This window comes from Chaetodon auriga, chromosome 3, assembly GCF_051107435.1.
Source record: "Chaetodon auriga isolate fChaAug3 chromosome 3, fChaAug3.hap1, whole genome shotgun sequence".
In the NCBI taxonomy this organism is placed as follows: domain Eukaryota; kingdom Metazoa; phylum Chordata; class Actinopteri; order Chaetodontiformes; family Chaetodontidae; genus Chaetodon; species Chaetodon auriga.
The window spans coordinates 22522427-22535000 of NC_135076.1; the positions used below are offsets into that span (position 1 = coordinate 22522427).

The following is a 12574-nucleotide window of genomic DNA, read 5'->3' on the forward strand; positions in this document are numbered from 1 at the left end:
GAAGCAGTAAGTGAACGGCCTCACGCTCTGCTGTGTGCAGTCAGTCAGTCAGTCAGTCAGTCAGTCAGTCAGTCCTCTCCTCTGTGGAGGCACCGGCTGAGTTGTCCTGCATTTTATCCTGGGCAGGGCCAGCATCTAGGGGGTTGAAAGAAGAGGGGGTGGGTGGGGCCACCGCACTCATTCATAACCATTTCAAACAAATGAGGAAAGCCTCCATCAAGCACATTCCCCTTTCTATTCTCTCTCAGAACAGTTTACTCTGTGAGAAATGTGCCATTTGCTTTTCACCTGTGGATTTTATTGTCCTCTTTCTGTTTCTTCTCTCTTTGGTCACAGACACCTGGAAAGACTTACATCCCCTTACTATCCCATGACCTCTGCTGTCTCCCCTTGATGTGAATGGTGAAGCATTTTGTCACATGGTCAAATCAGCTCCATTACTGTCCAGTGAACCAGCTAGGAGGCTGTTTTTTGACACCTTCACTCTCTTTTCTTCTCCCTGGCCACATGGGGCAAATTAAGGGAGTCTTTTCTTTTTTTACGGCCGCTGGTTTGAATCATCAAGCGGTCGCAAACACAGAGCAGGTTGCAGGAGTGTCGGCAGAGTTAGTCCAGATGAAGCCTGAGAGACTTTCTGATCACCTGTGTTAACATTTCAGCGAAACACCCTCTCTGATCTTTGCCGTTTAATTTGGCGAGCAGGGCGGAAATGAAGAACACCTTTTTTGTGACTTCCCACACTCTTGTCAGTTTTTTACAAGCTGTGTAATGAACCCGATTAGGGCAAGGCATTAAAGCTCAGCCAACACATTCCAATTAACAGCGACTCTTTAGTTCAAGCATATTGCTATCACGGAGTATTATTCTGACAATGTGAGAAAAAAGAAGAAGAACAAAAAACATTTAATAGTATTCAAATTGGCCCAGAACTTGAAGGAAAATGTTGAAATTTGGGAACCTGCAGACAGTCGCCTGTTAGCCTAGCTAGTAATAAGATGTAAAACAGGGGTAGAAAGCTAGTGTGGCTCTGTCAAAAGGTTAAAAAAAAAAAAAAAAACAGGTAACCAGCATAAACTCCAAATATTTACAGGTCCTGACCAAGACACCAGATTAAATAACAATATATAAAAGTATTGCACTTTATGTGCTGGTAGGTGGATTCTGTTACCTTTGCCCAGGCTAGCTGTTTCCCCTTGTTTCCAGTCTTTGTGCTAGGCTAAGCTAACTGCCTCCTGGTCCATGAGACATGAGAGCGGTATGAATCTAAATCTTTGATCTTTGATTGGACTTGATAAAAAGACAGAGGCTGAAAAAGTGATAGAAACAGACAGAAAAGATGCAGATGTTCTCAACTGGGGCAGTCCAGTGGTGGCAATTCACTCCCTTTTTAAAGGAGTCCCTGTTTCAATAATGCGTACCACCCCGAGGCCACGCTAGTCCGGGACTGGAAGTGCATTTGCGGAGTATGTGCTAAGAGGGGATGACAGTGACTTCACACTCTGTGGCTTGTTAACCGCCCCCAGAGACTTGCTGTCCTCCAGCCCCTATTTAAATCTTACCATCATAAAAAGAAAAACCTATGAGAAAGAGACCAGTCACCTCTTTCTCCAAACTCCCTGCTCCAGCCCCTGACTCCCTCAAGCCATTCCTGTCTACCTGCCGCTAAGTTCTGGTCCTGAGTGCCCGCCAGGCTCCTCATCAAAGCCACTTTCAGCATGGATCTACGTGGGCCCTTCGTAAAAATCACAGTCTCGTGTCAGTTAACTTCCTCTGCCTTTGTCCGCTCTCTCTGTCTCTTCTCACTTCCTATCTCTGTCCTTTAGAGTCAAATACGTTCTGCATAGGATACTTTTTAGTCAGCACCTGCATGAGCTGTCCAACATAACTGGAACTGCTGGGAGTCAGAAGAAGACGCAAAGAAGAGCAAGAGGGAGGGACAGAGGGCATTGTGAATGTGTTTTTTGTTAATGTTGTATGAAGCTGTTTCCCCATCTTCAAAAAACATGTAGCTAGTTTTCAGGACATCTGAGTGTTTGCAGGCTTGGCTCAGCAATTGATTTATTATTCTGTCTCTATCTGCAATCAACAGGAAACAATATTTCTTAACAAAGTTATATAAGGCATTTGGACAATGGCAGCCTTTGCTGTATGGGGGACAAAAGTGCAAACTGTTTTTCATGAATATATGTCATTTAAACACAAAAATGATGGTAGTGATGAAGCATCATCGTGGTAAACATGGTTAACAAATCAGGTTGTAACTGAGACATAATATTTGTTGTGAGGAACTGATATCTTTTAAGCTCAGTGTAAAAAATTAACCTTTTACATTACAATGTGCCGCTCCCTTCCCTTTGCTGATTGAGGCAGATTGTTTTGTTCCACGTCTTCTCTAGTCAGTTGATCCTTCCAGCTAATAGTCCCAACAGACTCCATATGTCAATTATAAACTTTCCAATGGCCTTAACCATTTCTTTCACCACATTGATCATCTTCGGAGGAAGAGTTACCAACTTTTTTAAAGTCATAGAAGTTGGGCTAGAATTTGTGCTTGTGTTTTGATCACCCAACCGTCAAGAAGTCATTCTGTTAAAATGCTCATTTTACATTAAAGGAGTTTGTTTCCCTCTAGAAAATGAAGTATTAGTTTTACATTGAAATAATCAAAATCATGCCAGCCATGAAAATTCTTGAAAGCATACAATGATTCAAATGTACCTAAGATATATCAGTTTAGAAATGCTGCAATTTTCTTATGAGTATTCTGACTACTCTGGAAACCAGTAAGGTCATGGAAGACATTCTTTACAGTACAACACAGAGCCTTATTTCATAATGAATTACCCTGGATGGAATTAACATGAATCACTGTGTTGCTGTGTTTCTCTAATGTAAAATAAAATAACAATGATATGTTAATCACATTTAATTTAATGGAGGACACACGCATACATGTGCACACACATGCACATGCATGCAAACAAACAAAACAAAGAGAGAGAGAAAAGCAGAGAAAGTGAGGAAAAAAAGAGAATAAGGACCCCCAGGAAGTTCCAGCTGTCCTTCCTTTGCTGAAATTCCCCATAATTAAAATCATACAATCATTCTATGTACTGTATAACTTCTCAAAAATCAGAGTGGCCCCTGAGGTCAACAACAAAGCTCGGGCCTCATGTGAGTGTCAGATGTGGCAGCAGATTGCTTTGTGGTGTCTTGCAAGCAAATGTTTGGGCTCTGAGCTCAGTTTCAGAGCAGAGACAAGCGTAATGTATTTCTTTGTTAAATGTCGTAACATGCGATCTCTTGCTGTTTCACAGTGGGCATTTTTGACGTTTGAGAACTACAGTAATTTACATGATTTTTCCATATATTGGGGATTTCTTAAATGCCCACTTTAACCTATCTCAGCTTACAACTGTCTAGCTCATTTACAATTTATAATCGAGTCAGGGAGGAATCCACTGCATAGCTTCTAATTTTATAGATTAGAAGCAGAGACGAGGAACATTTGGGGCAGAAAAACAAGACTGATGCCAGCAGCTCTGTGAGGTTACAGTTAGGCAGAGTGGTGCTTTGAGCTAAATGCTAACATATCTCAGTTTTTTGCACACTAGCATTTGCTAATTAGCACTAGACATGATCTACAGCTGAGACTTATGGTAGCGCCATTAGTTTTACAAGTATTTGGTCCAAAGTATTGGACAACTTGGAATGGGTAAGGGTCATGAAGTCATGAATGTCTGTGCCGAATTTCCTGAAAATCCCCCTTAAGATTGTCAAGATATTCAGACAAAACCACAAATCTCAACCCGGTGGTGTTCAAGCAAAGGTAGGCAATCAATTAAGCAATCAAGTCATTAGGATTTATCCTCTGAGGACCATGACTGTCAAACTTTCTTCTCAATCCATCTAAAAGCTGTTGAGATATTTCAGTCTGAACCAACATGGAGGACTGTCTGACTGTCTCTTGAGCCATGCTGCTAGCTTGGCCTGCTGTAATTCCTTACTTCAATTTAGTGTGTTTGTATCTCTAATGACCACAACATGCCCGATGCATGTCTGCCCCAGATGGATTATATTGAATCTGTATCCTCTGACTTGAGTTGAGTTGAGCCGTGCTGTGCGAGCGTGCCCTGAGCTGAGAACACCGCTCTGTGAGCCAGGCACCCAAGGAGGATGTTCTCGAGTGGAGGAACCTAATCTTTCCCAGCAGGAATCCAAGCGGCTCTGTAAGTGTATGAATAGAGATAATATCTCTATAATGAGGCCTGTTTTGTACCATCAAAGTCTTCAAAAGGGTCTGAAACCCGACCTCCCTCCTAGCACTGACAATCCCTCAGTAATAGCTCCCTATTATTAATTGTTTTGCCGTCCTGCTAAGTCCTTGTCTCCCTCTTTCTCTCTCTTGCTCTTGTAGTTGTGTTTTAGCAGCTCACCCCTGACCTGGTGCTTTTAAGTCTACTGACATTCTGCCAGTTTGTAACTCAGTGGTAGGAAAGTGTTTGTTTTCCTTTTTTTTTTCAAATGAAAGTGTTTCCAGATACAGAACAATCTACTTTCTCCTTATTGCAGATGCTAAGCTGCAGGGAGTTACAACACTCACATAAGGAAATTATCTTACACATATTTTTCACGGGCAGTAAATTCTTATAATTTTAGTGATTATACAATTTATACTTTGAGCGTGACCACAGCCTGTGTTGCTGGGTCAGACCCAACACAGGTGTGCTTCATATCTTTGAGCTGTCTGGTGTGGTTGGCTGACAAACATCCGGACGTGGTTAAAGGAACTGACCAGACCACCCCAGCTGAGCCTCACTGAGGACATGGCCCTTTGCATATCCTGCTTCGTGACAATTGCCTATTGTCAGTGGTATGATGATAAGTAGGCCATCTATCTGATGCTGTGAAGAGGTCTGAGAGATCCAGCCTCCCAGATCTTCATAGGATAGCAAGAGATACACCTGACTGATAGAGTCTGATGAAAAAAATCTGACTTGTCAGAGGTGATAATAAATCAGTGCGCTGCTATCTGACACATCAGAAGCACATAAGAGAGGACATGGATAGAACAGGCTGGTGGTGGTGGTGAGGATGGAAAAAGCACTTTAAAAATCTTTGCTGACTCAGCGTTTCTTCCCCCTCCTAATAGGTGCAGTAGCTTTGTGTTGATTGTTGAGGTTGACCCAACATCGTTAAAGCCTTAAGTATACATCATTCTTTGAAATTATTCTATTAAGATACATTTGTTAATAGCACAGTGGTAGCATGACACATCCTAAGACATTTTAACTGACTCACTAATTGAATCCATCTTAGAATGCATGTGTGAGTAAACCCAGTAAGAGCCGTGTGAGTCACAGCAGTCCAGTAAAGGTCTGTGGATCAGCCCGAACGATCATTTTGATGTCTGTGTCTCTGTAATGGACAATAATGGACATAAAGTGTGTGATGTAATGACTAAGGTTTCATAATAAATGTTATCAGGGTTCTGGAAGTTTACAGTAGATTGTAAAAAGTACTAATGTGCCGCATGCCTCGAAAGTGTCACATGAAAGAAAATGTTTAATGAAGTCTTCCTAAATATGACTTTTCAGATGTCACATATGTGGAGCCTCACAGTGAAGTTCCTTAAGAAACACTTTTTTCCACATGGTGACAGGTCACTAATTCCATGTAAGTGGCGCAGACACACACACACAAGAGACACACACACACACACACACACACACACACACACACACACACACACACACACACACACAAACACATGCCAAAGGCATTTACCAACACAAGCATCTCACAGAGAAGTATCTCCATCAAAAACAGCCCTCTCTCCATCTGTTAAACAAATAGGGAGCCCCTACAAAGGTGTGCAAAAGAATCCACATGATCAAAGTGTATGAGAATGGCAGCCTTGTGCTGGCCTGGCCATTATCAGGCCCCATGAATGCCTGTCTTCTCCTCTTTTGTCGGTCGAGGCATTGACAGTCACTCACCCGGCAATGACTGTCACACCAGCGCAAAGAGCCAGCCGCCGACAGGGGCCAACCACATCAAACGAGGCTGTCAAGGGGCCCTGCTCGTGAACCGTGGCAACAAACACCTCCTGATCCTCACCTACAGCTCAGCAGCAGACACCCACCGCTGTGCTCTCAGCCACTGCCTCCACTGAGAAAAGATGTACTGCCTGGACCTCATTTCCCTCTCTGCAGCCCCCCTTCTCTCTCCCTCTCCCTCTCTCTCTCTGTCAAGTAGCGCTTGTGTTAACCTCCAGCCTGCCGAGACACAAAGGGCTGCTAAAGTGTTTAAGAATGCTTTATGGATGCATGACAAGGGGAGGCTGACACTGCTGGGGGTCAGAAAGTATACAGGATGTGAATGAGATACATTCAGTTTTACTTTCAATTTGGAGCTGAGTCACACTTGATTTAAACTGTATGATGTTTGAACTTCAAAAGTCGACTGGGAGAAGAAGACAATCATTTTCAGTGGGCTGTGACAAGCACTTTGGTCAAGTCAGCATGAGTGTGGGTTGCATGTGTGTTCTACCAGCGTCAGGTTACATTAATGGAAGTAAAAGCATGCAGTGTTTTTCCTCAGCTGATGAGCAGTTTATGTTAAGGACCACAATAACTGCATGACAGTAAAAGTCCTGAGACAACATACAGAATTTTATGGTGTGTTTCTGTGCTTGGAAAGAAGCTTGAAACACTGTGAATTTCATTTTACTTTAACTTTCTCCTTTATACCAAAGGTCCCGTTCACAACGTTGGCTGCTGCATATTCAATATTTATGTCTACACAATAAAATCTAGTACATGAAGTAAATTTGAGAGCTGGACTGTCAAGTTTCAACCAATTTTCTGGTACGTAAAACCAGTACACAACAGTAAGTTAAACTAAACTATATACAATAGCAAGGATTTTAAAGTTGCATGACCAAAATATTTGACATCTCAGAGAATTATAGATTTATGTAAGATAACATGAATGTGAATACAAACGTAAAACTATCACCCAAAACACGTTGATCGTATTACTGTAGGACACTCGTTTTCACCTTGATCTCCTGTTTGACCTCTAGTCCTGCTTTGATTGGCTGTGATGAGACTGCCACCTGTAGGCCAAACACAATTCACTGTCACTTCTACCTACAGTGATGTCTATGTCAGCTCAGATGTCAGCTCAGCCACTGAAAAGACAGAAAAGGTAAAGATTTTTATGAATATTCAGCAATATGCAAGTGTAGTCCTGTCTATGAAATATTGAAAAAAGAGAAAATACATTAATAAGTCAATCTAACATGATGTGGGTGATAACTAAAACCTGTTGTCTAATAATTACTGCAGTTCCAATTAAGGCCTGAATCCACTGCAAGGACCATTTGCAAGGACGGTCGGAGAGACAGAAGCCCCAAAAGACCCTGGCTGCAGACAAGATGGCGGACATGAACCTCGATGCTCACCCTTATACGGGAAGCCATGTATCGACTGCAGGAAGTGGTAGCTCTTTTTTGTTTTATAAAATGACTTTCAGAGGAAGAATAACAACTATTTATTTGGAAACTTTAATTAAGCACCTTACTATCCGTGACTCTGTGAATATGAGTATTGATTTTGTACCCACCTAATTGTAACAGATGGAAGGTTTGTATAAGCTGAACCTTATTTCTAACTGTCGTATTTAATGTTCATGTGCGTTAGTGTCATGAACTGTCAATGTGCATCTTATAAGTACATTAACTTCAACTTCAATTTGTAATGTTCCACTGATCATACAAGAGTTTTACCAGACTCAACAAATACTGCATGACTTCAAGTATGTGGACACCTGAATTTTCAGCTCATTGACAGTTGAGCATGTAAACCGTAATCTACACCTTTGCAAGCACTCCAGCTGACATATTATCAGTATCAACTGTTAAGATTCATAACAATGTAGAATTTATCCCAAATAAAGTAAAAATAAATATATACGGCCGTCACCTGGAAAACACAAAGCACTGAATAGCATAAACTTTAACACATTTCCAAAAACCACACTCGATTTATCTGCGATCTTCTGACCACGCCTTAAACCCTGATGATCGCTCCTTGCGACTAGTTTGGTCTTATTTAAGATGGCGGCCTAGTGCTCAGAAGTAGTGCGGTTATTACATGTCAACATGTCACTTCTCAGAGTATGTGCTTTTGCCAAATGTCTGACCCGTCGCAGTTTGTTTGAGAAGTGTGCTTTTCGCGTGTCTTTCGCGGACTGCTGTCAGCTGTGTGTGTCCAGAAGGAGCGGCGCAGTCAGACGAATATCAGGTGAGCTCAAGGAGTCGATCACATAAGTCTCACGAGCAAGTGCACTTGTAGTATGATGGACAAGTTCACTCAGTTTCTCCGAGGGATCTTGTGTTAAATGCCAATGTACTTACGTGTTAATTCAACACTGAACAGCTCTTGTAATGTGGGGCTCGCACATTGTGGGGTTAACGTTAGCTCCTGTAACAGGTAAAATAAAATGGTTATTGAGTCCAGCGTGGGGTGCTTTGTTTGTGGACACGAGCTGGCGGTAAACGGTTTTGCAATTTGTCATTTGTCATTTGCCATTGAAATTTTACATTTGTCATTGCATTTCATTGAAATGTTTTAAGATGATATAATGGCCAGTAATGGGAAAACCTGCTCTACCGCTAACATTAATCACCCCCAGGCCCTAATTTAGGGCTCGATACAGGATCTGACTTAATTAAACTGGAACATTACTACTCAGCTGCGGAGTCACCATTTTGGCAAACTGTGTGGTACCTGAAGGTCAGGTGATGGTGCGGATCAGCCAAGAGGTTGGGGGCTCGATCCCCAGCTGCTCCACGTCTTTAATCGGGACTCTGAACCCCCAAATGCTCCTCATGTGTATGTGGAGGAAAACATATCAAAATGCACGTAACGTTAGAAGTAATTGGCTGGGAAGAGGAGGCATATTTATGCAGGATGTTGATTTTCAATATTCATCATAACCTCTCTCAACTCTTCTTGTTTTTTCAGAGACACCTTTTCAGCTCCAGAGAAGCAATTTTTCGTTTGTAATCCCAAAGATAGAAGAAGGAAAGAAACGTGTACTGGAACAGTCTCACTTGTTAGACGGTATGTTGCTGTAAAGGCAGGTTGTCATGCTGCTGTATACCAAACCTCACTGAGTACATATTTTATTTCATATCAAATACTGGTATATCAGAGTTATATGAGAATATAATCAGAGAATATCAGAGAATATGCTGGCACAGTGAAGGGTCCTGAGGAGCCTCATGTCACAATAATTGTTTGAAAGTTTTGCAGTATACTTTGTCTACAGGTGTTTGTGTTTCTTAATTGGTTCTTAAGTGTGTGTCTTAGATGCTACAGCCTGTCATGTGTTAGAAGACTCGCAAGGTTTAATCAGCTGTTGTAGCCTGTAATTCTTTCTGTAATTCAGTTTATTACTGTGAAAAATGGTTGTTTTCCCTCTCTCAGTGCTCGAGGCCAGGATCCACCAACTCAAATCTGACGGCGTTCTAGATGTGCAACATGCAAAGGTGCAATTTGTCAAAGCCCGCTCATCTGGAGGAGGGGTTTTATCTGGTAAAGGTCCCAAAAGCAAACCTCAGGAGAAACCTGACATTCCTAAATCAGGACACACTGCTGCTAAAGGAGCTTCTACATCTCAGCCCAGCCGCTGGATGAAAAAATTAACCGATGAGAAGAAAAAGAAAATCAAGAAACAGCAGCACCTCCAGCAGACAATACAGAAGAATGTGAAGGAGAAACCGAGTGCCAAATCGAAAGGTAGCAAAAGCAGCTCAATGCTCCCTGGTACAGCACATAAAACTATATCTACCACAGCTAAAAAGACTGTGCCCTTGAATAAGAAGAGCAGAGGCGATATGAAACTGTCTGAGGAGATTCGTGCTGCTGTTTCTTCAACGGTTACCTCCACTGCTGCTGCTGCTGCTGCTGCTGCTGCTGCAGCAGGAACAGCAGCCATGCCACAGAAAGTGTCTAAAGGGAGACGGAAGAACTCTAAAAGTCAGGTCCCCAATGCAGAGGGCCAAAAGACTGATGCCCAGGAAGAGGCCAAGGAGCTGGCTGAGGTGGAGAGGAGGCTCAGTCAGCAGGTAAGCCAGTGGACGTCTTCTTCGAGTAACTCAGAGCACCTACAGGAGGACGGTGAAGCGGCGGCATGTGGAGACATCCAGCTGAGCATCCGGTCTTACCTGGAGGCGTGTGTGTTCACTGGGGACACTGAGAGGGCACACCGTTTCCTGCTCAGCCAGCACAGAGTTATGAGTCGACGGAAACATCTGAGCACAGACGTCTACAACATCGTGATGAGGGTGTGGGCCAAGACGGTGAGTTCAACACCGTGACACAATAGCCGGCCTAATACAGCATTTTCAACATTACTTGCACCGTTACTGTTAGTTTTTGGATAATAAATACTTGCACATTCTTTCTCTTGCACTTTATTAATGAGACACATCATTATGATTAAGTTATGTGTTCTGTTGAGTTTGGTACCAAATGTACATGGAAGCAAAATGTAATGGTCCTCCTGTGTCTGTCTTTCTCTGCATGTAGGGCTCGTTAAGTCAGATCGGCCGTGTGTTCATTCTGTTAGAGGAGTCTTCTCTTAAGCCAAATCTGGCATCCTACTGTGCCGCCCTGGAGTGTATGGGCCGCAATCCCAATTGCTCCCCAAAGACAGTCACGAGGTATGCACACACACACACACACACACACACACACATACACACAAACAAACAAACACTAAGACACCATCCATGGATAAGGCTCATTAAGAGCTGCGTGTGCGATAACGTTTGGCGAGAGAGATTTGTTCAATATCATTTGATATTTAACAAGAGGGCTGTTACTGTCAGGACTCAGAGAGCTGAGTTTTAAATGAGCACAGTGGCAATGCAGAGACTCACCAGCAGGGGTCATGTTGTGTTCATGGTTTACACTCCTGCACATCCTGAGGTCTGCATGCCATGTATGACTTATTAGGGTTCAAGCCCTGAAGGGACGAGCTAGAATGAGACATGAAACTGGGCTCAATAACTGGAAATAATGTGAAAGTGCTTATCAAGAAATATGAGTTGAAAGGCCACATGTCGTACACAGTCAATCCATCTGAGTGTGTACGAGGCGTGGCCTTTCAACTTGACTTGAAATGGGACACACAAGTCCAGGTCAATGTGCTCTACATAAAAGGATCTGGACCATAAAAGTCCACCATTTAAAATTTTTTGAAAAGCAGTAAAATCAATAGAACTTGTTGGATCTTGACTCTATCAACACCAAAATGGGTGCACAGCATCACAGCACTGAGATACACATTTCTATTATAAATGAGCCAGATTATTTGAAAAACATGGCTCAACCAAAAAAGAGCCGGGGCTCAGCAGTAATATGGCCATAACTCATTAACGATTTGTGGAATCATCATGAATTGTGATACATATCTTCAGGCAGTGAGTGGGAATAGGCCTACCAATTTCAGTGTGCGTGCTCTGGGCGCAAGTATTAACCAAAACCCGATCAGTGGAGACATCCTACTCCATCTCCTGACCATACACACCGAGTTTCGTTCAAATCCAGTGAAGGGGGAAACTTTTACTGCCTGATTATTGAGATGCTGCAGGCTTTGGTGATTCGCCTCGCTCCTTTAAACAGACTTAGATGAGGTGAAGGGACTTTGCTCACCTTCATGAAGCCTGAAATCTGGTCACTGCCGCTTGCAGCTTTAATGTAAGCAGATTGAACTGCTTCCTTCTGTTGAACGAATATGCGTGTCACTGCGATTGTCACTATTTATGGCCGTTGTTATCTAAAAATAATGCTGTCAGAGAAGAAGTAAAGCCTGTCTAGTTGTCAGTGATGTTTCCTCTGGTGGTGCCTTATTAGTCAGCCTATTTTAAAAGCATCTACTGCATTTGCTTCTTGTTGTGTTTTATTATGTCAAGCTGCTATTTTGATGTTGCATGCTGTAGTGATTTAGTCACAGCCAGAGCTGACAGTTACCGGTGAAAAAACACTGGACTTGACTTTACAGCTCAGCTCCCAGTTATCCTGATTACTAACAAGGTGTAAAAATGTTTCTCACTGACGAGAAGAGAAGTTAGTCCCATTGATTCTAGCTCCACGTTTGTTATTCATGTGTATATTGATACTTCTTCATCCTTATGCATTTTCTGTATCACATGTCAGTCTGACTGTATTATAAAGTCATGTTGCCTCAAATATATATAAAAGACTTTATGTTCTCTCCCATAACGCTAATCTTACTGAAAATGTAAAAGTGTTTTCATTGTCTCACGTTTGGACATTTGGACTATTGTTGATTTAGCTGAGGACAGCAGGGTTGGTCAGATGCTGGTTTTAGCACTTTGTTAAAAAGGCTTTAAGGAGGATTAAGGAGCAGCGTAACCTCAGGAGTCCCTCGTACGGCTTTTGTAGTGAATGTGCATGTGGATTTTATTTGTTTTATATTGTTTTTTTTTTAATAAGTTTTGCACCTTTTATGATCTTTAATTCTATTTTCTTGCTTA

General features: G+C 42.3%; 1 protein-coding gene across 1 annotated transcript in view; it reads left to right on the forward strand.

Annotated features, from left to right (window-relative positions):
• Window positions 1-8143: 8143 nt before the first annotated feature.
• polrmt (polymerase (RNA) mitochondrial (DNA directed)) overlaps window positions 8144-12574 on the forward strand; it is a 44271-nt gene continuing 39840 nt past the window's right edge. The window contains exons 1-4 of the mRNA XM_076727142.1: window positions 8144-8309; window positions 9033-9131; window positions 9498-10372; window positions 10602-10735. Of these exons, the coding sequence (XP_076583257.1) occupies window positions 8168-8309; window positions 9033-9131; window positions 9498-10372; window positions 10602-10735 (1250 nt within the window). The 5' untranslated portion in view covers window positions 8144-8167. The remainder of the gene's footprint in view (window positions 8310-9032; window positions 9132-9497; window positions 10373-10601; window positions 10736-12574) is intronic.